At 38.5% G+C, this 26,521-nt stretch overlaps 1 protein-coding gene across 1 annotated transcript; it reads left to right on the top strand.

Moving 5' to 3' along the window:
• The first annotated feature begins 276 nt into the window (after window positions 1-276).
• On the top strand, window positions 277-24,366 carry LOC128522120 (SUN domain-containing ossification factor-like). Its single transcript, XM_053495585.1, has 24 exons — window positions 277-584; window positions 4,935-5,058; window positions 7,204-7,314; window positions 7,400-7,611; window positions 9,400-9,501; window positions 10,224-10,335; window positions 10,557-10,668; window positions 10,802-10,923; window positions 12,237-12,304; window positions 12,594-12,701; window positions 13,630-13,735; window positions 15,461-15,481; window positions 16,461-16,516; window positions 16,660-16,742; window positions 16,935-17,000; window positions 17,605-17,682; window positions 18,120-18,207; window positions 19,112-20,440; window positions 20,554-20,641; window positions 21,075-21,179; window positions 21,292-21,449; window positions 21,561-21,649; window positions 21,994-22,049; window positions 22,972-24,366. Exons 1-24 carry the CDS (start codon window positions 526-528, stop codon window positions 23,440-23,442), a joined length of 3,924 nt encoding a protein of 1,307 aa, XP_053351560.1. The 5' UTR covers window positions 277-525; the 3' UTR covers window positions 23,443-24,366.
• The last annotated feature ends 2,155 nt before the right edge of the window (window positions 24,367-26,521 follow it).

Below are 26,521 nucleotides of genomic sequence, written 5' to 3'. Positions count from 1 at the left end.
GATTTTACTAGTTAATTTTGATTCCTTACGTATTGCTTTTATTCATATTTATTTTCTTATGTATAAGCTTTTATTTTTTGTAGGTCACTGGCAGTCGTGTAAGCTCTTCACTGCATATCGTGCTGTGTCTGACTGGGACAAATACAATTTGAATTTGATTTGAATTCGTACTTTAGGGGTTAAAGGGGGCAGGTGCGCTTCTGAAACACGCCCCTCCTACCACCATACGTCACAGCTCTGCTCTGTCCTGATTGGCTGCGACTCTGTACACAAACAGTCAGCTGCCTGGAGCTCGGCGCTGTTTTCACTTGTCCACGTAACGCTGCTAATGCTAAAGCTAAGGCTAACACTAACACTGACACTACGGCTAAGCTGAAGCTCCGCACTGTGGAAACAACGTAACATCGCGTGCGTTGGTTTCGGCTACAATGTAACCGGCCGTGTGGAAGCGCGCGACTCGGGGGTAACTTTTGTTCCACGTCACTTCCGGAGACACGCAACAATGTTACAGCGCACTTTGGGCTGATGATGAAGAGGCTGAACGCGGCACTGCTGTGTCTGAGCGTCGTGTTACTGTCTCACTGGTGAGTCTTTATTATTATTATTATTATTATTGTTGTTGATCATGTTAGTGTAGGTGAAACTCATGTCGAGTTATATAGTGACACCTGCTAACAGCAGTGCTGATATTAGCCTCCTATAGCTGTGTAGTAATGATTATTAACCACACCAGTGTGTCTTAATCACAATAATCATTAGAAAGCCTTTTCATTTTGCCTGGGTTATGAGCTTAGATGACAGCACGTGACATTCTGAAGCACAAGCACTGTAGTGGTGATCATGTGGATAACACATCCTGTAAATGTGTCTCTCTTGTCTCTATATACACTGATCAGCCCTCTAATATGGAGTAGGTCCACCAAAACACTAATGATCATGTGTGTCCTGACCCCTTCGTATCACAACCACCATTAACCTTTTCATCAGTCTGATCTACACTGTAGCACTGGATCGCAGCCTTCGCTCCCCATGTGCATCAGGCCACCCCTGACCCTGTCTGTCGCAAAGGTCACCGTTTTTTTTTTTTTCCTTCCTTGAAACACTTTTGATATGTCCTGACCAATGCAGACCAGGGACATCCCATAGGATCTTCAGTTTTGGAGATGCTCTTACCCAGTCCTGTAGCTGTCACACTGTGGACCTCCTCACAGCAATATCTCATTACAGTGGTGTGCGGTGGGTGGGATATATTATTAACACATAATGTACACTTTGTTCAGATTGTGATTCACCTGAAAGAGGCCTTGGATATTCTATAGTAACCCATAACCCAAAAAAAATACACTAAATACCTTGACGTACTGTATGTGCAAACGATTTCATTACATGCGATATTGGACATGATCTCTGTTTTCTGTACACCACTATCCTGATGAGTAACTGATTGAAGGGGTAGGTTGTTAAACGGCGCAATGCCTGTCTGCTGTTCGAAGCTCCATATACTGAGGATCACATTGTACATTGTTTTGTTCAGATTGCTTTGTCCTAACAATAGTTATTACAAAATATTCTAGGCCCTTTTTCGAGTGAATCACCCTGTATTAGGCTGCAAGTAACCCTTTTATCCTGAAGCTGATGTGCTGAAAGCAAAAATAAAATGGACAAGCAAAAGGATTTGATCAATTTTAGATTGTGATGTCTAGACGACTGGGTCAGAGTGACTCCAAAACTGCAGCTCTTGTGAGATGTTCATGGTCTGCAGTGGTCAGGACGTACCAAAAGTGATCCACGGAAGGGAAACCGGTGAACTGGCGATGGCTCACTAATGCACATGGGGAGTGAAGTCTGACCTGCGTAGTCCGACCCAATAGAAGCGCTAGTGTAGATCAAATTGATGAAAATGTTAAAGCTGGTTGTGATGGAAAGGTGACGGAACACACAACGCATCACTGTTTTGGTGATATATGGGAGACCTTCTCAATATTAGGCATGGATGGACTGCATGGATAAGTGTGTGAAAGACGAGTGATTATCCTAAGTGAAGGAGTTCGAGTACCTCAGGGTCTTGTTCCCGAGTGAGGGTACATTGGAGCGTGAGGTTGCCCGGAGAATCAGTATTGCGTTTGGTTCACCGCACTGTTCTGATGAGAAGAGAGTTGTGCCAAAAGGCAAAGCTCTCGATCTACTGGTTGATCTTCATTCCGAACCTCACCTATGGGCATGACTGTTGGATCATGACCGAATGGACAAGATCCTCGGATACAAGCGGCTGAAATGGCTTTTGAGAAGCTTACTCATCCATGAGAAACTCCTCTGTGTGTAAATGAGCCAGATGAGGTGGTTCAGGCGTCTGAGAGTGATGTCATAAGGATTAAGGATAGATAGAGGTATGAAAAGAAATGTTATCGGATTTTATCAATTTTTATTTACATTTTTCATTGTGGAACAACAGTAAACACTTTGTCTTCCTGTTATCATATTCCTTTCCTTATCAGTAGGGCCGCACCATTAAAAAAAACACATTTTGTAAAAAAAAAAAAAACACATATCGTGGTAGCCATTTAAACTGTGACTATTAAATGTCCTATTTTGTATTCAAACACATTTACCTGGGCTGAACAGCAAATAATCGCACAAATGGTACTGTTAGGAGTATGTGTACTAAAATGTATTTACCACCTAATTAAAAAAACAAACAAACAAATAATGAAACTACTGACAAGCCCTATATAAATTCTTCCCTATGCGTGTATTAACTTAAAACAATTCTGTTTTAGATAACCGCATTGGTCCATACTGTGATTTAGATTTAGATTTTTACCCGATTAACTGTGCAGCCCGATTTATCCGCTCGTTGTTCTACTCTCCCTCTTGAAATTAAACCAAAAGAGAGCATGTTTTAGAAAAGTTTTTTTTTTTTGGTATTCTGGAGACTGAGTTCCAGCTTGACTTTTGTCAGTAAGTGCTCACACTGGAGACTCCTTCCAAAAATACCTCATCGTAACACATTATAGAAAACCTGACCACATTAAAAAAGTATGACAAAGTTTTCTCCATGCGTTTTAGTTATGGCTGTCTCATACACACACACACATACACACACACAATCTCTTACTGAATATTTTGAAATAAGTGACGTACAAGTATGAAGTCACCATTAAACACACACACACACACACACACACACACACACACACACACACACACACACAGTTTTGTCTATTATCTTATCTATAAGTACTTATTTATTGCCAGTCAGAAGGTCATGTTCTGTATCTTCTTACTGCATTATTATACATGTTTCCCCTCATGCATTTCCAATGTCCTGACATGCACTGCATATTCTGTAACTAAAAGTATTAGCCTCCCCAAGCATCAAGCAGCGCTCTATTCCTTTTTTTTATTTATTTATTTATTTTTTCCGTTATATGTTACTTCTGATCTGCTAGATTTCACATAACTGACCTGCGAGGATCCGTTTCTCTCATATCAATGAGTTTACATATTAATAAACGTGAGCTGATAATATCACGTGGTTTATGGCACAGGCAGGGATGACAAGGGTCAGCCAGGAGGACACGCGTGTTCAAGTGACGCTGTCCCTTACAGCAAGTTGGACTTCATGCCTGTCTTACACAACAGCTTCCTTTATTATTATTATTATTATTAATAAAAAAAAAAAATCCCGACAGCAGCTGCGTTTGTGTTGTTGGAATGAAGATTATGTGCAGCTTCAGGATTGAGCGCTGTGTGAGTGTGTGGCACATGTCTCGGGTTCTGCCTGAGCCTGAGCCGCCTTTAATAAGTGTTTGATTAAGAGAAAGCTGTGTGTGTTTTTTTTAAACCTCAAACCTGTATTTCATCAGGTTCCTTTCATTTGCATATACAGTATTATTGAAATAAGGAGCCTGAAACCTGGGCCGTGTTTTACAGTGATGGTGTTATTATGGTCAGGGCTTCAGTGCTCAGTAAAAAAAAAAAAAAAAAAAAGTCTAGGAAATGCAGTATTGGCACATTTTATATCGGGATGTTACACACATTTGGGAACATACGGATCTTTAAACTAAATAATGGTTAGAAAAACATTAGATTACACAAATGACTATTTAATTTAAGAACGCAGTGTTTAAAGACACTGATCAGTAATAACAACAACTCCAACACCAGATGAAGTGAACAACATGGATCATCAATGGACATCCAGAAAGCCTGTACCATCACAGTTTAGATATTTGTTTAAGGTATTCACATATTCTAATTTATTTATTTATTTAAATATTATGTATTAGCTGTTATTTGTGTTTATTTTTAGTTATTTGTTTAGCTGTTTATTTATTTGTAGTCAGTCTTTGTTTAATTGTTCAAGTGTTTGTTTGTGTAGTTTGTGTGTGTTTAAGGTAAACCCTCGCACATTAATTCATATATGAGGGTTTATATACTTATTGTTTATTTTATGTTTACCAATTAGTGCTTATTTGTTTATTAATGTATTAACAGTTTTAGTTGTTTATATAGTAATTCCTTTTATTTATTCATATACGTATTAACGCTTGATTATTTAAATATGTGATAATTTTTATATCTCTGGATATTTATTAATTCATGCATTAGCGATTTATAAATCCATAAAAATGCGATTTATGTGGATATTTATTTTAGATTTACTGTTAATGTATTTGTGACTGAAAAATGCTGAAGCGCTGCACAAGTGAGAGTTATAGTGACGTGATTATTCTGGTCTGAAGTATGGAAGAAGTGTGTTTTCTATCTGTAATATCAATTTAAAGTAAATATACTGTATATACCTATAGTTATTATCAATGGTGTTTTGAATTATTTTGTGATATTACACAGGAATGTTTGCTTTGCAGTATTAAAGCTACAGCTGTATGTGTTATATCATAGCTTAACTACGCATTATGGGCTGTTCACAGGCATCCTGTTCATCATGGCCACTGCACAGAGCAGAATCAGCTCGACCTCCAGAATCAGCCGCTCGCCGCACCGGACGTCCCCAATGAGCAGGACGAGTCCGAGGAGAACAGGGGAAACGACGGGGTACGCTCTTTTCCTTAAATAGTTTAATGGGTTTAATCATACTCAGTGTTTAGTTTTCAGATTATTTTCAGCAAATATCTTCAGTATGCCTGTATTTAAATATAGAGTGGTGTTTGAGGCAGACAGTAATAATCTGACATTTAACGAAGATTTAACATATAGTGTTAACATGCAGCATGAAGTCTCAGTGGCTTAAAAGTAAAATATTAAAGCAGTGCTAAATCTGGCCTTTAACTGCATGTTACCTCTTTTTTTTTTTTCTTCCACCAGTTAATACAATACAAAAAGATTTTTTTTTTATTATTATTATTATTTTTACATCTTGAGGGTTTCCCCCACATGGGAGACTCTTGTCCTCTAGTCTATTGTCCTCATTCACTTTCAATAACAGGGAGGTGGTTAAGGCCATGTGGGTGGTGAAGCAGGTGGTGTGGCAAATAAGCTCCATCCCGAGAGACTTGCACTTGAAGCAGAAAATGATCATGCAGTACCAGGGGCGTTCAAGTCAAACCGAGAATAACAGAACAGAAAAACTCCCTTTATTTCTCTATAGAATCCCCTGCTACACTAATGCACTTGTCCCAGTGTTTTACTAGTGCTTGGACACCATCAAGGCAGAAAGTTTTCTTAAGTCTGATCATGTCATGGCCTCCCCGGCATAAATTTTCAGGGATTTGGTGTTCCAGGGAGCGACTGCGATGGGCTCCTCGGCCCTGTATCGTAATTCATGGATGTGCAGCCTTCTTTAAAGCATTCGCACCATTCAAATGTTTTTTCTGCAGCTAATGGTCTCATCAGCATACCGTACTTAAAGTCTTCTCTAAGTGCTAATCGGTTTATGGATTCATTCACCAGAGATTTCATTCCAGTCCCAGTTTGACTTGAACATCCCATGTATAAGTAATCTTTCATGGGTATTTATTAAATCACCAGTAATTTTGTAACATCGCTTTCTAACAGCTTCTGTATGAAATGATGCAGCAAAGATCCTGTGCTTTCTTTTTCTCTTTTTTCCTTTTCTTTCTTGTTCTTTTTCTCTCTCTCTCTTTCTTTTTTCTTTCTTTCTCTCTCTTTTTCTCTCTTTCTCTCCTTTCTCTTTCTTTTTCTTCTCTCTTCTTTCTTTCTTTCTTTTTCTCTTTCTTTTTTCTTTCTTTCTTTTTCTCTTTCTCTTTTTCTTTTTTCTTTCTCTTTCTCTCTCTTGCTTTCTCTTTCTTTCTCTCTCTTTTTCTCTCTCTTTCTTTTTTCTTTCTTTCTCTTTTTTTTCTCTTTTTCTCTCCTTTCTCTTTCTTTTTCTTCTCTCTTCTTTCTTTCTTTCTTTCTTTTTCTCTTTCTCTCTTTCTTTTTTCTTTCTCTTTCTCTGTCTTGCTTTCTCTTTCTTTCTCTCTCTTTTTTCTTTCTCTTTTTCTCTCTCTCTTCTTTCTCTCTCTTTCTTTCTCTCTCTTTCTTTTTTCTCTTTCTTTCTCTCTCTTTCTTTTTTCTCTTTCTTTTTTCTCTCTTTCTTTTTTCCTTTCTTTCTCTTTTTCTTTCTCTCTCTCTTTTTCTCTTCCACTCTTTTTCTCTCTCTTTCTCTTTTTTCTTTCTCTTTCTTTCTCTCTCTTTCTTTCTCTCTTCCTTTCTCTCTCTTGCTTTCTTTCTCTTTCTCTCTCTTGCTTTCTCTTTCTCTCTCTTGCTTTCTCTTTCTTTCACTCTCTTTCTTTCTCTCCTTTTTCTCTCTCTCTTCTTTTTCTTTTTTCTCTTTCTTTCTTTTTTCTTTCTTTCTCTTTTTCTCTCTTGCTTTCTATTTCTTTCTTACTTTCTTTCTTTTTTCAGCACCATGCCATACAGCTATATTCATGGTGAGAGTCATGTAATGGGGAGAGTTTTGTTATTGAATGGTAAAACTAGATATGATTGTATTTCTGCATATTGGATAGTTTGATTGTGGGAATGTCTGCGAGTCGTGATGGGAACTCTCTCTCGTGTCTTCTTATGTTTCATGGCAGACGCTTTTTTCCTATTAAAATGTTTTACAATTAGTTCTTTAAATTACAAAACATATTAAAATATTCCTGCTTACGGGACACATCTTACTTGCACATAGTTGCTGCTAATTGTTACTATAGTGTTTGATTATGGAGCCTGAGCTGTAATGTGGTTGTTAAACAGGATCTGCTTCAGGATGCTCCTGCCATTTCCACTGTAGAACATCAAACACAGACAGACGCAAAAGACGATCTACAGACTCAGGAATACACACTACAGGACAATGTCGATAAGGTACTTCCTACACTCACTTTTATATAGATTTGTCTCCCATTGCTATTCTTCTGTTCATTATATTAATAAATCCGATCTTCCTCAGAACATTAAGGTTGACGAGGCCCCCGTGGAGCCGGCGATACCTGAGCATCATCCTGAATCTTCCATTTACCCTGAGGATGATGCTGGATCTCTGAACACACAGGTCCCCCCTCCTCCTGCTGTGTCTGTAACTGAAACTGTGTCTGAGACTGTTGATGACACTGAGGACCTGTCCTCCACTGCTACTGTCTCAGCTGGACTAATCGCATGCAGGTAACACCAGCGCTTAACTTTATTATGAGATATCAGGAACATCCATCTTGCCTTGTTATAGTCTGTGGACTGAGCCGTGCTATACATTTACATACAGGAGTCCATCCTACACTTACATTTATATTATTTATACAACTTAAGGGCCTTAATCAATAACAGCCTGGTGCTCCTGAGATCCAACCTCCAACATCTTGGCCACACACAAACACACTCGTCCATCCACAACTAAGAGGTCATTTGGTCTAGATAATTCGGCTAACAACTAACTTTTTGGAATGTGAGATGGAAAAAGAGAGCCTGGAGGAAACCCATACTGATGTGGGAGAACAAGCAACATTCCACACAGACCCCAGATCAAAATCAAAGCAGGGCTTCTGACTTGTGTTTGGTGGTGATTCATTTTACTGTATATTTCAGCAGATCCAATAAACTATCAAACCTCACATCGATCCGCCTTAAGTTGTCTAGATTAGTGTTTCCCAAACACTGCTGCCAGGATTCTGACTAGAACCAGAAAATCTGATCACATCACACCAGTCCTCAGGTCCTTACACTGGCTTCCTGTAACATTCAGGATAGATTTTAAAGTACTTTTACTTGTTTATAAATCACTTAATGGCCTAGGACCTAAATACATTACAGATATGCTTACTGAATATAATCCTAACAGACCGCTCAGATCGTTAGGTTCGGGTCAGTTAAAAATACCAAGGGTTCACACAAAACAAGGGGAGTCCGCCTTTAGCCATTATGCTGCCCGCAGTTGGAACCAGCTTCCAGAAGAGATCAGATGTGCTAAAACATTAGTCACATTTAAATCTAGACTCAAAACTCATCTGTTCAGCTGTGCATTTATTCAATGAGCACTGTGCTACGTCCGAACTGACTGTACTATCTTATGTTTATCTAATTTCTTAAACTGTTTTATTTTTATTTGAAATTATGTTTTTATTAGTTTTACTTAGTCTTTTATTTTTATTTTAATTAAATTTTAATTAGTTTAAAGTTTTGTTGCAAACTGCATTTATTTTTATTTCAAATGAAATGTAAAAGTTTTTGTTAAAATGTCTTATTGCTATTATCTTTTATTTCATTTCATGTTTTTCTTCTTCTATGTAAAGCACTTTGAATTACCATTGTGTATGAAATGTGCTATACAAATAAACTTGCCTTGCCTTGCCTTGCCAAAGTGCGGGCCCTCTACTGGACCATGAGGGTACCACACCTGACTGGCGAGGTGTCATTTATTATGGAAAAAAATGTAAATTTTGTAATTAGGTTTAATCTTCCAATAAAATAGTTTTGATTATGTCGTTTACATTTAAAAAGTAACCAAAACGAATAAAACAAAGACACAGTATTTAAACAATGTGATGTTTTTTATTTATCTTAGTCTCATAATTAAAAGTTTAGGTGGGTTGCAGAACGGTGGCGTAGTGATTAGCACTGTCGCCTCGCACCTCTACTGTCTGGGTTCGATTCCCGCCTCAGGGTCTGTGAGTGCATGGAGTTTGCATGTTCTCCCCGTGCTTGGTGGGTTTCCTCCCACAGTTTAAAGACATGTAGATTAGGCTAACTGTTGTAACTGATGGTCATTTAAGTCCAGGCTGTGCCCCGCCTCGTGCCCTAAGTCTCCGGGGATAGGCTCCAGGTGTTAATCAAAGAGTTTTTATTAAAGCTCAATATCTTTCCCTTCAACCTATTTACACATTAAACAGTATACAAACCTGTCCAAGCGACATATTTGAGTTTCCACCTCACAATCAGTTGTGCTTTCTTTCTCCTTAGTGACGGTGATGAGTCCTGCTCTTCCCCTCCGGTCAGTCCCGTCTCTCCCACTGCTGCCTGTGATGCAGGAGAAAACCCTTCATATGACGCAGACATCAACAGGTGCTATTCCTTACATCAAGATAACTAATTAATTAACTCATGTCCCAGCTCTTGAGTTCTTCATGAGCTGAGCTGCAGCAGGGAAAACCATTAAAATGCACAATGTTTTGAGCCACGGCAATAAGATTTTGTTACCAGAACAAATGATATTTTCCAGCAAGGTAACAGCTGTTTTACTTATAGTACTGTGCAAAAGTCTTGTGCACATACAAAAATATGGCATAAGCAAAAGATGCTTTTGAAAACATTTCTGCATAAAAGAAACATATATAAAGAGCAATAAAATAAACGAGTGAAAACTCATTTTTCTTAAAATCTTTATATTATATGGAGGAAAAAAAAGGAAGTTTTTACTCTCATAACTTTGCTTTGTTATTCTGCATAATTAAAAGTCTCGGTTTGACTTGAACCTTGTCAAATTTGTGTTTTTATATTATATAAGTTACCTGAACTGAGGAATATGGGATGCTTGTGTTTTTCCAAATGAACTGGATTTTTATAAATACCTCAATTCAAAAAGGTTTGCGAATAAATCCATGCATAACTGAAGCCTATTGTTAATCTTTTAAAAATGTAATAAAGAGCTCAAGACAAATGCTGACCAAAGTCCTAAAACTGCAATCTATTATTTATCACATAGCACTCACTGTTCTGTGTACTCGAGTCATATTAATTTACTTAACCAGGCCCTTGTTTTCTTCTCTCTCCATGTGTTATCATAGTCTTCCCATGGTTTCAGAGAACAGCAACACGTCTGGAACAGGGAAGAGTATGAAGGCGAGTTTAGGCCGGGCGAGCAAGGGAACCAACACCTCCGGCATGCTGAAAGACCAGGTCAGATTATAGCAGTAGTTGGTCAAATGATCCCCATTACTAATATGATAGTAGAAGCAGAAGCACAATAATAATAATAATAATATAAGTTTGGAATAGGAATTGGCTGTAACTGCTAAGTAACGCCCTTTGAATCCATCACCATGGTTTCTAATGTCCGCGCTGTGATTTCACTGCAATGTGGATAAACACACCTGTGTCTCTATTGCAATATTCAACAGAGTGATCCAATATTAACAGAGACGGATCCAGCTCTTCCCAGCAAAGATGCAGAAGACATTCCCACTTTTGACGAGTGGAAGAAGATCATGATGGAGGAGGAGAATGAAAAAAGTAAGAGCTGTGCATGTCTGATAAGATTTTATGATCCGTTTCCTAGAAATACATTCTGTTGTAATGCATAATGTGTAGAGCTCGTTACTCGGAACGCTAATGTTGTTTCGTGTTTTTATCTCGACTCCACCAGGTCAAACCACCCACACGTCCTTTAACGGGGGCTCTAGTGTTGTTAAAAAAGTGCAGAAGACTACAAACTACGCCTCAGTGGAATGTGGCGCTAAGATCCTGGCTTCAAATCCCGAAGCAAAGGTATTCAAACCTGCTGTAGTGTATTTGCATGAGAGCACTGAATAGCAATAACAAGAACTTTTTATTTTTTTTTACAGAATTTGCTTTGTTGAAATCATTCTCACCCTCATGAGTGAAATGTTGATCAGTTTTAAGCTTTCAAGAAAGCATTTATTATTGCTATTATAGGAATATTTAGGAAACCTAAACATGCAAATAAATACATCTTCGGATCCTTCAGTATTTGCCCTTTTCATGTTTTTTTTTTTTGTTTTTTTTTCACACTTGAATAGTTGAGATTATCAAACAAATTTTTATATTCCACAAGGATAAGCAGAGTAAATACAAAATGCAGTTTTTAAATATCCTTTATTGGGGGAAAAATATCCAAACCTACTTGGCACTATGTGAAAAAGTAATTGCACCCTATACCTAATAACTGGTTGTGCCATCCTTGGCGACAACAACTGCAATCAAGTGTTTTTACATTTACATTTAGTCATTTGGCAGACGCTCTTATCCAGAGCGACTTACATTTTTATCTTATTACACATCTGAGCAGTTGAGGGTTAAGGGCCGCGCTCAAGGGCCCAACAGTGGCAACTTGTTGGTTGTGGGGTTTGGACCTGGGATCTTCCGAGCCGTAGTCCAATGCCTTAACCACTGAGCTACCCCTGGCCCAGATGTGTTTTCAATAACCAGCAATGAGTCTTTGATTTGGAGGAATTTTGGCCCTCTCTGTTTTAATTCAGCCTCATTGGAGGCTCTAACCTGTTTAAGGTCATGCCACTGAATCTCAGTTGGATTTAACAAATTAACAAGTGCAAATACTTTTTTCTATGGCTCTGTACCTACTGGTTCCAAAAAGCAGTACTCCTATAATAATGTTGATGAAAAGAAGGCAGTTAAAGGGCCCATATTTTACCATTTGCGTAATCGTTACTGTAGGTCTTCTACTGGAGGTCATTTTAAGTGTGTTTGTGAAAACTCCTGCTGTAACACCCCTCAGATAATGCTGTTTCCACCTCTATTTTCCGCCTCCTCCAAATGCATTGTTTTAGTGTCTATGTAAATGAGCTAGTGCTAAGCCCCGCCCCAGAGAACAGCAGAGCCGAACAACAATCCAGGGCGTGTTGGTCTTCTTATATGATTTGGTGCAACAAAAAAGAGGGAGTTTTCCCCCTTATATCTTTGTTTGTAGATGCGTATGGAGATTTTGAGCCTTTACAGTTTTACACACTGCAAAATAGCGCAGACAGGATGTTTCCTAACTCATTTTCAAAGTTCTTGAGCTGGGATAATACTTAATTGTGTCTTTATGCTTTTTCCATTAGAGCACTTCTGCCATCCTGATGGAGAATGTTGATGTTTACATGCTGAACCCCTGCAGCAATAAGATATGGTAAGCCAAACACGAACCCATTGACTGCATGCGCTGCTTATGAACTACACTGTGTAGAAGTATTAGGTTGGGATCACGTTCACTTGTACTGTATATTACAAATACAAGACACTGATTCAGGGTAAAGAACAAACCCTTAGACATACTTCAGCTTCTCCCTCACTCTGATATTTCTTCCTGTTTTCTTTTTCTCCTCCCGTCTCTCCATCACACCTTTTCCTCACCCAACACTCACATTTCCACCTTTTCTTCAAGTTCACCCATTCTGTTCCTCTGTGTGCACCTCTAGGTTTGTCATTGAGTTGTGTCAGCCCATTCAGGTGAAGCAGCTGGACATTGCCAATTTTGAGCTCTTCTCTTCGACCCCCAAAGACTTTCTAGTCTCGATCAGTGACAGGTCAGAGCATGAGAACGTCTGGTTTGTTGGATGTGTGTGACATGAGATTTTTACGTCATATGTTCGGGGTATATCTGTGCCTGTAACTGTGCCTCTTAGTAGTCCTTTATCCATTTAGTTACTTTTCATCCTTTCACTTGTAAGTGTGTCTGAGAGTCTAGATACAGTATAGTACAAAAACGCAAAATATATGTTAAGCAAAACTACTCCAGTATTCATTCTTTCTAGTATTTGTGCTTTTTTTCTGATTATTCATCATTTATTCACCTTTGATTGATTCTGATTGGTTAGATGGTGCTGGTCAATTTTCTATTTCTATAGCAGCGGCTTTGGCAATGGCTATGGTTTATTTTAATGCACGTGTTCTAAATCGTTATTATTGCTATTGTAACGGTGTACAGCAAATGTTCCATACAGTATAAAAAGAAGGTTTTTTTTTTTTTTTTTATAAGCAGACTTTTATTTAGTTTTAATGGAAGGAGTCTTCAGTTTTTCTTTCAGACTAGAAAGATCTCATGATAGAGGAGGTTCTTGCTTCTTTGTAACATGAGTTACAACCAGACTTACAACCTACTGAGAATATCCTGATAGGACTGGTGCAGTAAATTGTGCTGGTGTTGGTGGAGTTAAGATTTCTCAGTATAGAGATTAAATATAGAGGGTAGCCAGTATACAGCACTGGAACAGGTTCGACCCTTTGTCACACTGGCGGCACCATAAAGCACGGACACGAGGTTACAAATATTAGATCTTATTAAAATTGATTTGACTTTTTCAATTTTGGTTAATTCAGTAAAACAGTAACAAGACTAATGCATTTCTTTGTTCTTTTATCCATGCAGTTCTAACCTGCATTGATGTTTAATTATCATGCATTTTAAATATTCTGAGTTAATGGGTGCATATAAGCATTCTTGTTTGTCCACAGATACCCAACCAACAAATGGGCCAAGCTTGGGACCTTTCATGCCCGGGACGAGCGCACGGTCCAGAGTTTTCCACTAGACGAGCATTTATATGCCAAATATGTCAAGGTAAAGTATGTGAGACAGATTTAATATTGTCTGTGCAAAATCTGAGATGATTAGACAGCTATCAGATCAAATGTCAAAAGGTTTTATGTTCAAGATGAGTGTGAAATTTATATCCTGTTTTACTGTTCTCAATCTGGGTAAAATAATACTGTGGAAAATTAATGAATTAGTCGTACAGTGAAACCTCGGATTACGAGCATAATTCGTTCCGGAAGTGGGCTTGTGTTCCAAAACACTCATAAACCAAATTTAATGTTCCCATAAGAAATAATGGAAACTTTAATTATTTGTTCTACAGCCCAAAAAAATAAATACATAAAAATAATAAAGTAAATATAAGATATAAAGTAAAAATAAAACAAATTAACCTGCACCTTACCTTTCAAAAAAGATAAGTGTTTCCCCTCCTTCTCATCTTACACTTTAGAACTTTCTTCTCTCTTTCAACACACACGCACATTAACGGAAAGACTGTTGTTCTCCTTCAAATTATTAAAGCTTCTCCGCTTTATTTTAATGTTGCCCACGATGATGGTAATGATGAGAAGGACAAACTGGTCGATGCGCGTTCTTTTATTTGCTGCATTGTCAGGTTATAGTACAAACTTTCGGGTGGATCCTGCACTTATATCCAACTAAAAAAACTACTGAAGAACAAAACTCAGGCTTAATATCCTAACTTAAATCTCACATTCGCGTTCACACACACTGGACTGCATTACCCACAATGCATCTCCTGCACTGGACTACACTTCTGTAAACAGTGGTCATAAATCAACCTCTCTCTCCCACTACACTGTTTTATCTGAAAATTAGCAATAAACATCGCTAATGACACTCGTGTGAGTGTAAACTAACAGAATCACTGCTGTAAAGTAAAAAAAACAAACAAATGACCCAGCACCTCACCTCTGAAAAGATTTGCGACAGAGCAGAATTTTTTCGAAGAGGAGAGTGTGTCTCTCTCGCCTTAATTTTTGTGCACGTGTGTGTTTGTGAAGGGGGCTTCAAACACACACACATAGCCGGCACAGTGTCAAATTACGCTCGCGCGCGCGCACACCGCGTTAAGAAAGAAAATAGATTTTTAACCTCATTTTAACCTGTATTGAGAATTGCTTTTGCTTTACTCACGCGCACACACGTGTGTTATAAGCAACAGTACACACGCTGTACACACGCGCTTCCGAACATAAAATAAAATGTTTTACACACACACAGGGTCACAGTGTTGTAGTAAACAGTACACGTGTGCACGGATGTTGATTATACCAGTAAGAGACGATCACTAAGACCCTAAGAGAGAGAAAAAACGTTGGCTCAGTTGTGATCACGTGACACTCGTCGTCAAAACAAGAAGCGCATGCGTGGAACATGATACTCGGTGCTCGTAAACCAAGACAATGCTCGCTTTTCAATTCAAAATGTACTAAAAATCTTTACTCGTCTTGCGGAACACTCATAAACCGCGTTACTCGTAATCCGAGGTTCCACTGTATGTTTAATTTGATTAATGCATGACTTAAGGATTTAATCCACATTTCTTTTATCCTGCTACTCAGCATTGCTTTCTTTCTTTCTGTTTTTATTTTTTTCTCTCTCTTTTTAAATATTTTTTATTGATTCTATGCTAACTCTAATGAACCAGATTAAATTGTAAGCAAACTGTTTTCTCAACTGTGTCTCTCTTTCTCCTGTAATTCCCTGTTTTCTCCTCTGCGTCAGATGTTCACCAAGTACATTAAGGTTAGCTCGCATTTTTCTCCTCAGATGTGCTTGATCGATTGGGTGAGAATATTAACGGTGCTCAGTACTACAGTGCTGTCCGTCACAGTAGAACCTCAGTGGATTATTGACTGCACCACACTTTTATGATGCCGCATTTCACATCAAATCGATGGTTGTGTGTGAAATATAGTGTCCAGATGAGGTTCTGAACCTGTGCAGCTCAGTACTGTTATGTGGTGTGGATCAAATTATCAGAATCAGTAACACTTGTGTGGTATCGAGACAGTTTATGTGAATGATTTAAATTCTAATTCCTAATATTGTAACATACTTGTATGTGTACCTCTAATACACAAACCTCAAGAGCGCCACCTGCTGATTTCTTTAGAATAAAGCCTGACTAACTGTGTTTGTACTGGATGAGATGAGCTTGTGTTTAAATGTCCATCAGCAGATTTGTTCTTGTTTAAGGAAAAGTTAATGTGTGTGTGCTCTTTTTAACTAACTGTAACTAACAAACTTGCACTTACTTGCTATATGTCATGGGATTGAGATATACAGGTGTGTATAACCCTGGTGGTGAATGGTGTTGATTAGTTTTTCCTCTTGTATTGATTATGCAAATCAGGTGATCAGCATTCATTAAAGTGGCTGAGAGAATTTCTCCTGATTTTCCCATCATATAATATTTTAACTAACTAATTTTCCGTACCCTACAAAATAAACAATATTATACTTATTTAGTAATATAAATCTGGAAAACCTACTTTTCTCTTCACATCCAGTCCTGGAGGTCCAGCAGAGGTTTAATTCACCCACACCCAAGCACACCCACTGAACCTGATAATTAACAGATTACTGTCATTTATTCAGCTGTGTTTAAGCAGAAGAATCACACAACAGTACTGGATGATGGATTTCCAGGACTGGATTTGAAGAACTCTGTTTTAAAGTGTCCAATGCTTATTCTTGTCCTTACATTTCTGCATGACTGTAGGTGGAGCTGTTGTCACACTTTGGGTCCGAGCACTTCTGTCCTCTCAGCCTGCTCAGGTAAAATAAATAAATAAAAAGAGAAAGAGAGCTTATAGTATTTATATTATTATATATACAGTATTAAAATATTTTAAATATATATGATGTATAATCTATAATGTGTGTGTGTGTATATACGTGTCACTGTTTTATGTGTTAAGGGTTTTTGGCACAAGTATGATGGAGGAGTACGAGCTGAATATTGAGCCGCCTGAGAGACCCAACTTACAGGAGGAGGATGATGGTGAGAATCGGCTTTTTAAATTATCACTAGACATTTCAGCCTATTTCTTATTAGTGCTGTCAATCGATTTAGGAAACTTATTCTAGTTAATTACAGTCATAGTCTCTGATACTCAGATTTCCTTGTATTATAAACGTACAAACGTCTGAAGTAAAAGTCTGTAATTTTATTTTTATTTTCTTTAACCTGCAGATTATCCTAATGGATATGTTCCCTCTGATGACAAATCTTCAAAGAATCTGATTGGGTCTGCTACGGGTGAGTTCTCGTGTAGTATCTCTATGGAGTCAGATCAGTTTCATATTTCACAAATAAATGTCTTGTGATTCACAAATGCACTTTATATAAGACAAGGAAATATTTCTTAATTTTACATTTATTTATGGACTAATTGATCTCCTTTTACAAACCACTCGACATTTGTGAACCTCCCTTTAATTGGTTTATAAACCTTTAAATAGGCAGTACCTGCAGCCTGTGAGATGTCTCCCACAATTACAACCAGTTACATGAATGTTAAATTACTGTCAATGGTACAATGCATGAATTTAACTACACTGCATCTGCTGAGGGAAATCTGATAAGCCCATTACAGCTGTGCATGATTACACACATTTGGTTAAATATATTTTAGATTTGAAGTCCTGCATAGTCAGGGATGTGGCATGAAATATGTAGCTAGTTTATAATGCTGTAATAGAAAACTGGATGATTTTAGCACTCCGCATGCGCAGATGTATGCATGTGTAAGTACATGTTTGTCGGTCTACAGATATAAAACTTAGAAATATTTCTGTGTACTGAAAAATATATTTGTGGAGTCATTTACCTATTAAGAAAGGTATTATGTATTTGTTTACAGATGCCATCATTAATATGGTGAACAACATTGCTGCTAACGTGTTGGGCGGAAATCCAGAAGATGGCGCTCAGAGTGGAGGTAATTTTATACACACACAGACAAACCTGCAGCTACAGATGATCCATGATGTCCACCAGGGGGTTTTCGCATATACAGTATCTGCAGAGAACTGGTGTGGCTGCAGGTTTTAATGTCAACAAGTAATAGTACAAGCACAAGTAGAATGAGTATTTGTGTGGAGAGATGGCGGGAATTGGCTAACAGTACAGAACAAAACCTGTTTTTTTTGTTTTGTTTTTTTTAACTAAATAAAATACATAGCATTAGATAATTAAGTAACAACACTCATTTATTTTATTTTATTTTTTTTTAAGACATGAAGGTCATCCACCATGGCAAGTGGAAAGCCTACCAATGCCCACTTTGCCGATTAAAAACTTCCAAATGTACATGTTGCACAATTTGAAAATGAATTAGTAATTAGATCATTAATGTTTTTACATTGTGTTCAACAGGCAATTATTCCTCACTGCCTTTAAATGGGACTGAGACTGTAGCAGGAGATACTGTTCAGACAGTTTCCTCAGTGTCATCCAAGATTGTGTAAGTACCTAAGAAGGTTTGTTTAAAAAACATTTGATCATTTATAGACATTTCGATATATCAAAATGTTGGACATAAAATAACCAATATTAATAGGCGCTAGTAGTACGCAAAGTTGTATTGCTTACTCAGCAGTGTTTCCCACAGACCTGAAATATACTTGCAGTTGTAGCCAGTGGAAGTGACTAGCATTACCTGCTAACACAAACATACCCTACAACAAACAAATTTTGATGTATTTTTTTTTTTTTTTTTTTATTTCACAATTCATAGATCCTACATACTAACCCTGCCCTTCATCTACCCTTTAGTAAAGAGTAAGGAAGATGAAGTGCTTCCCGGGTTTTTCGAAGAAGAGCTCCAACACCTGTGCATATTTCAGTACATTCTGGTGCTGGTCCATTTTGACCTGACAGACAGATGTGGTATAAATGAAATAACATTGATGTTTTGATATTTAATCCAAAATACTGTAAATTTCGTGTAGAACATTAAATTTCACTTACCAACATTAGGATAGATGGAGGGGAGGGTTAGTAGGTTGGTGACTTTCCCTTTCTCATCCATCTAGCATCCATTGCATTTACTGATTTTCAGTACAGGGCTCTCGTGGTAGAGTGAGAGGGAACTGTCCACTACTAGATAATTGATAGTAGATAACTTCAATCTCCTGGGACAGATTTTTACAAAGGGCTCTGCAAATGAATGCAAGCAGCTGTTTATATACTGCACGCACCAAAGTATATTCCATGTGGGAAATGCTGCTCAGTTTTCCAGTACATTAATGAATGCTGCTATTTGCTAATAAAAACGAAATACATGGTAAAGAGACAGTATCATGTGTTGTTTAGACAAGTCTTTTGGATACTAAATTTCTTTAATTTTCTTTTCCTTTATTATTCAGGACAGAGAGTTTGGAAGGAGACCAGCTGGATTTAAAAAAGCCTACCGAGACCCCGTCAATGACGGAAGGTAGTGAGACAGGTCCGACAGCTCCTGTCCTCAACACCCCACTCTCAGAAACTGCAACACTGTCAGTTTCAGATGCCATCAAGACGACAGCTAATAAAGAAGATCAGATTGTTACTTTGCTGCCTGGGGATGAGTCAGATGGGTCAGACAAGACCTCCAGCCCTGTAACACAAGAGGCAGAAAAGGAGAGGGTGAAGGCTCCACAAGATCAGCAGTACTCGGGAGTGAGGGAGTGTCGGGAGCACACTCCTCATTCCTGCTCTTGTGTTATTTCACTTAAAGAGTACCTCTTGCAGAGCTGCATTCTTGTTTCACCTCATCAGAAGAAAAAGACAAACAAGAAATCTCAAGAATCACAGGCTCAACCTGGCATTTTCCGCAAAACAGAAACCTCAGTCCCAGTCATTTCAGTGACCACTTCATCCTTTACGCAAGTACCCCACACTGGGACTGTTGAGAGAACCTCTTCCGTGGAGGCTTCTGTAGTGGTTGATCCATCTTTTCCTGAGAGTAAACCTGAGCTTGATGCTGGATCTCTGCATCTTGCACCAAGTCTTAATTCAGCCCTGGTGACACTTGCATCCAGTGACACCTCCGCCTCTAGAGCCACGGATGTTGTGGATTTTCTGGACCCTTCAGCTGTTGAGAGTTTTGATGTGAAGCTTAATGAGGAGAACAAAAATAAACCAGTGGAGGACAAAAACTCTCCCGTTCTCACTTCTCATATGGAACTGTCATCCACCCCAGTTTTAACTACCCAAAGTGATGATGTGGATCAGGTTCAGGTGTCTGGATCTTTAGTAGCGAACTCTACAACTGAAAATAGCACTTTGACTCCTAGTATGATGACTAGCACGATGGATCAGGCAACATTTTCCTCTCAGTCAACCTTAACAGATCAGTCCTTTGTCCAACGAACTGCAAGCAAGGACACAGCTCCAGTTGTAACCCCAACAGCCGTCCCTGGAACAGAACCCTTAGAGGTAGTTTCAGGTGTGGCAGAACCTAAAAATGAGGAGCTGGTAGAGGAACCTCCACATGAAGGCCACAGTGGCAACAATCAATCAGAAACATCTAGTAATGCTCAACCAGTGCAGCCACCTTCTTCTGACTTCTACGCTGAAATTCCTGTCTTAACTGAGGCACCGAGCCACAGCTCTAACCAGAAGGAGTCGGTCTTCATGAGGCTAAACAACCGGATCAAAGCTCTGGAGGTGAACATGTCCCTCAGCGGCCGTTACCTGGAACAGCTCAGTCAAAGGTAACTACTAAGCTGAAAGAGAAGCAATCATGTTTGCGTGTGTTAGCTTCTTGCATTTTCATTTCAATCCTACTTGCTTGTTTCTTTCGGTTCATCCTTTTGTCTTTTCATAGATATCGAAAGCAGATGGAGGAGATGCAAAAGGCTTTTAACAAAACCATCATTAAACTCCAGAACACTTCAAGGATGGCTGAAGAACAGGTCAGCACAATGAATAACTACTTCTTGCTGCTGTTTTGTTTATAAAGTACCTCGAGAAGTAAGGCGTAAGACATCAAACATCAAGGTTGCATAATGTGATGGGAAAATTTTGAATGATAGGGTGGCATGATATGGAGGTACCATCCAAGGTTGATTATTTTATCATTGTCTGCAAGTTTTTATTAATATTATACCATAGATTTCCATAGTTATTTCAACACCTAAATGGTGAAGTCAGTTGTCCTATCAATGATTTCCATGCCATTTATTAGAAACCTGAACCTTCTGGTTTATGTAATGTTTGGGCTCGTAAACCAGCTAAATGTGGACTGGTTCTTTAAAAGGATTAAAGTGCTATGTGAATCTGCTTCATCAACTAGGTCAAAGTTTCAATGGACTTGACTGATTTTTCCTTTGTCTTTTCTTCCTGCAGGATCAGAAACAGACTGAATCCATTAACCTACTGCAGAGGCAACTGGAAAATGTGACCCAGCTTGTACTTAACCTGTCACTGCAAGTGGGACAGCTACAGAGAGAGGTATGGACCCATTTCCATTAACAAAACTACTGTATATGTACGTGTTTGAACAGTATATATTGTGTTATATGTTAATAGGTGAACTATTACTAAGTGATGCTGTTTTGTATAGGTCTCTGACAGGCACAGCTACCTGTTGCTGTCTGTGATCCTCGGCTTGCTCATCTGCATTTTCATTGGCGTTAATTACCGCCGCATGTCCCATGCGAATGTCATGACAGAACCTAACACATACATCCCAAACTCCTACAGCTACTGCTGCCTCGACAGGTGAACCTTGGGACTTACATAGATTTACTCAAAGGTTAAATGTGTTTTATTTCAGCTGGGTTTAATTAAGACTAATCCAGACTTGCTGTTGTTTTTTGTTTTTTTTCATAGGGAGTCTCCTGATTATGAAAATTTGAACCCAAAGCGCAGAGCGTCCTATCCGTTTTCACAGTCATCCCTGCAAATTGCAACCACCGAAGGTAAAAACGCAATTTAAATTTTATAGGATTATGATTAGAAACAGTTATGTTGCAGTTATATAGTAAGGAGAAGATTCTCAGGAGCAACAGATACCATGTCCTGGATACTTGGGGATTTGGGAGTTGATAAGTAAATATGTTGAACAATATATGAACAACAAGAAATTGGAAAACTTCCTTATTGATTTGTTAAAACACGTCAATGTTGGAACTATAAGGTAGTCCTATGGGAGCTAGAACTACAGGTGTTCTAAAATCTGACGCCTTCGTAGGCAAGAACCATAACAGTAACTGTTTTTATTGAATAAGATGTAATACAGTTGATGTTTTCTCATTTTTTACAGGTCCAATTGAAGCATATGATGTTGAAACTAGACGGAATTCAACTGGAAATAAAAAGGTATTCTGACTTAAATATTTTAAACTCGAACACAATCTATAGTATAAACCTTATAAATCAATTACACAATTTATGTGTGTTTCCCTTTGTACAGTGGATTTGAAATTAAGCAATTGAGATGTGGCTAAAGTTTAGACTTTCATCTTTTCTTCAAGAGGTTTAACAAAATTATTACATTAACTGTTTAGATATGTCCTTTTTTTTTTTTTACATAGTTCTTGCATTTTCATAGCCTCAAAAGTTGCCTGATAAACAGTTTGATGGTCAGTTGTGGCCAGTTTTTTAGTTATTTCATGACAGTTAAAATAGATAAAAGTCTGGAATTGAGTCCACATGTTTGTAAGTGTCTGAATATTGGCATTTGGTAGGTGTTTATGGGATGGTATGTGGTCAAAAAGGGGCCGATGCAAGTAAAAGGAGCTCTCATTAGGTCTAAAAAAAACAAAGGATATATATCAAGGAGAAACTTTGGGTCTACAAATCAGCAATTTGGTACATTGGCAGAATATTCTTAAATTCCATAGTCAGTCACTTTATTGTAACCCAGTTGAGAAAGATCCTCAAACAAGCAGGCCTAGTAAAGCCTCTCAAGGAAGGAAACTCAGCATTTGGTGTTAACCGTGGTTTCACACCTCAGGCAGTCATTGACTGCAAAGTTTCTCAGCGTTAAAAATAGTCCTAATTCTTGAGTTGTGCAATAATATTTAATTTTGTTAAAATGGAGGAGTATATAAAAAAATGGATGCAATTTCTAAACAGTTAATACAGAAATTATTAAACCCATTGATGCAAAGATAAAACTCTACATTCTGGTGTCTGAAGGCAAAAATATAAAAATTATGTAGCTTACTGACTGTGTGTAACCTTTTCTTATTGGTGAAACAGTTTTTTAAATAAGCAAATTCTCTGTATGTCCTTCCAGAAAAAGCGTTGTAAAATGAAATCCATCAAAAAGCCGGAGACGGTACCTCCTGCTTCACTCTCCACTAAGGCAGTCCCCAATGGTGGACTGCAGGGTAACCACCACTGTCCTCACAATCTGGACTTAAAGCTGCCTCCTCGAAGCCCTGGCCCTCCACCCTTCTCTTTCGGGGACTCTCCCGCAGAGGAAAGCTCTGATGACTCCTCGCAATCAGACGAGCCTTCGTTTTGTGGCATCACCTCCTGTAGCCGCCTCTGTGATCCTCTTCCCACTGCAAACAGCCGCTCAAGAAAAAAGAACCGCTTGAAAAAGAGGAACACAGTACTCGAGCAGCTTCTTCAGCCTGTTAAGTGTAACGGGCCGCCAGTTGCACCTAAATTCACTTTGCATGGTTTAATCACAGGCTCCACAGAGCTGAACTCAAACAGACCAGGAGTCCCACTGCTTCCCAGAAAGAACAGTTTAGATTGACAGTGCTAACAATGCTGATAGCTATAGATTGAGTGGTAGCTCACAGGTAAGCTGCACTGGTAGCTTTAACTTGTATGTATTCTGTGGATGTAGGAAATATACAGGTGAGCCTTGGGACAGCATTTTGGACACAAGGACAATCATCAAATATCATCTGCCTGGCAGAGAGAAATCACACTCATGACTAAAACATGATTTGAAATGTCCTGCTTTATAGAGGGGAAAATAATTTGCACAGTTTTTAAATTGGTAAGGCTTGCTTATGCTTTACATTTGTTTTTTAGTCTTTGATTTTAAAATATTGTGTGAACGCAAATTGTTGATTACAAAATGTTGCTATTTTTGATAAAAATCAGTCAGAAACTATGAGATTGTGTCATTCATTGCTTATTATTTTTACAGTTGTTAGATTGAGTTATGTTTTTCTGTATTCAACTGTGGAACACTGGGGAGGAAGAGGATATGTGAATTGAAGGCCTTCTAGAAAAAGAAAAAACATTTTGGTACCTAAAGTAGCCAAAAAGCTCCACTCCACACCCAGTGCTGTTGGTAAAGCCGTGACATCCTGACCCAGTGCTTAACATTGCAACGTTAACTGTAATCAGACTGTAGTATTTAGATTATTTGAAAAAAGGATAGACACTTAAAATGACCTGTAGGTAGTAGACGTTCAGAAAATTAAAGCCAGTATATCAGTGGCAGGATGTTTCTATTTTCACCACTACAGTGGATAGAAAATTCATAAATCACCACAAAAAAAGCAATTGTAATGTAGGTAATATAATAATCGTGTTACAACAGTACAACACAATAGTATTTCTCCTCCAATTTTGACCTTGTTGATGCACTCCATAAAATTATCAATCTTATCCCAGTACACTAATGACAGGATCATGAGCACCCATGCTTAGCCATGCCTGTGGGGACCAAAAGCCAGCATGTCCAGTCTGATCCCACTAACAAAAACCAATGCATCATAGACCATCAAGTCCGATCCATGGAGGCCCCACCTCACAACCCACAGCACCCAAAGGATCTGCTGCTAACGTCCCCGGTGCCAGACACTGCAGAACACACCTAGAGGTCTTGTGGAGTCATGCCCAAAGGGCCAGAGCTGCCCTGTTAGAACAACGGAAACCCGTAACTGCAAGTGTTCAAAGCATTGATATGATTAAAGTATGTGCATCACATAAACTGCATTTTTACACTTGCAAAACCAAGTCAAGTGTGTTTTTGATCATTCCTCTATGTAGCGTGTATGAATATAAATGGCATTTCTGAAACTGGTAATATCAATCTGGATCTCGTGATGTAGCCTTTCTGCACTCTTTTGATGTTAAGATTTCTTAATTTGCTTATTTGTTTCATTTGTATTAGTCTCCACAGAGCCACAGACAATCTTACCGTAAGCCAGAATCAGTTCTGTGCCCCGTAACAGAACCATTAGAAGGAAGTTTTAGTTGTTGCAGAACGTAAGAGTGAGGAGCTGCTAGAAGAATCTGACCATGAAGACCACTGTGGCAACAACCAATCAGGAAGTTATAGTTATTAATTGATCAATGCAGCTGTTTACTTCTGGCTTCTTTGCTAAAATCTCCTGCTTAAGAGATGCACCAATCCATGCCGCAACCAGAAGGAAGCGACCTTTATGAGGCTAAACAACTGGGATCAAAGCCCTGTAGGTGAACATGTCACTCAGCACCCGTTAGCTGGACCAGCTCAGTCAGAGGTAACTACTGAGCTACATCAGAAGTAACTCAACAGACCGCTTTATTTCTTCGCCATGCGGTTTGTGTTCTGACGGTTTTGAGAATATATGTCTGAGTATTTAGTTTAATGTTTTCGTTTGGTAATAATAAAAAAAAATATTTAAAGGTAGAGCTGAATTATGAAACTTTTAAGTATGGAAGTGAACGTGTTAAATATGTTACACAGTGTTGACTTTGTTTGTATATTCAGTTTTAAGGGCTTTCTTCAAGTAAAATACACTCAAATCAATTATAGCATCTGATTCTTTCTTGGAGGAACTTGTTAGCAATCAGCCAAGTTCAAGTTCAAGTAGGCTTTATTGTCATTACAACCATATACAGTTAGTACACAGTGAAACGAAACAACGTTCCTCCACGACCAAGGTGCTACATGCAACATAAATTAACAGAGACACTAAACTAGCTAACCAAGAGGCCTAGTTAGCTGGCTAGCATAGACAGGACAGAGAGACCTACCATAAATTACAACATAAATTAACAAAAAACTAACTAGCTAAGTATAACATTTTTATAGACAACATAAAGTGCACATGCAAATGTGCAAACAAGAGCAACAACAAAGTGACAGTGCGCAACCACGACATAACAGAACATAAAATATGGTGTTGAGGTAGTGGAGAAACATAAACATTCCTTAAAACAGCAACAAGAATTGAGGAATTAGTGCAAAAAATTAGTCCAGTAATGATAAACATTGTGCAAAAGATAAACAGTGAAGCATTTACAGGTTGGTGTGTACGATAGTTTGGTGGTGTAGGTCAGTGTGTCTGCACTTGTGTTGATTAGTCAGTCCAGTCCCAATATTTTGAGGTAGTTGAGTTAAGCTGTGTGATAATGTTTGTGTGTGTGTGTGTGTGTTTGTGTTTATCAGTCCAGTCCCTTTTTGTTGAGGAGACGGATGGCTTGTGGAAAAAAAGCTGTTGCACAGTCTGGATGTGTGTGCCCGAATGCTTCGGTACCTTTTTCGAGATGGCAGGAGTGTGAAGTGTGTGTGAGAGGGGTATGTCCGATCAGCCACAATGCTGGTGGCTTTGCGGATGCAGCGTGTGGTGTAGATGTCTTCAATAGAGGGGAGAGAGACCCCGATGATCTTCTCCGCTGTCCTCACTATCCGCTGTAGGGTCTTGCGGTCTGATATGGCACAATTCCCAAACCAGACAGTGATGCAGCCGCTCAGGATGCTCTCGATAGTTCCTCTATAGGAACTAGTCCAAGCTAGTCAGGGTTGAGCACTTCACTGTGTGGGGGCAAAATATTCTACAAGGAGAATGAAAATGAAAAGCACTGTTTTTAAGCTTGTAGGGCTTGGT

This window comes from Clarias gariepinus, chromosome 1, assembly GCF_024256425.1.
Source record: "Clarias gariepinus isolate MV-2021 ecotype Netherlands chromosome 1, CGAR_prim_01v2, whole genome shotgun sequence".
NCBI lineage: Eukaryota > Metazoa > Chordata > Actinopteri > Siluriformes > Clariidae > Clarias > Clarias gariepinus.
Note: the sequence above shows the minus strand (reverse complement) of the source record. Positions and strands in the feature narration are given on the sequence as shown.

Coding starts and splice junctions, on each gene's coding strand:
- LOC128522120 (XM_053495585.1), top strand. CDS start 526: ATGATGAAGAGGCTGAACGCGGCACTGCTGTGTCTGAGCGTCGTGTTA. Junction 9,502..10,223: donor TATGACGCAGACATCAACAG/GTGCTATTCCTT, acceptor GTGTTATCATAG/TCTTCCCATGGTTTCAGAGA. Junction 12,305..12,593: donor CCCTGCAGCAATAAGATATG/GTAAGCCAAACA, acceptor GTGCACCTCTAG/GTTTGTCATTGAGTTGTGTC.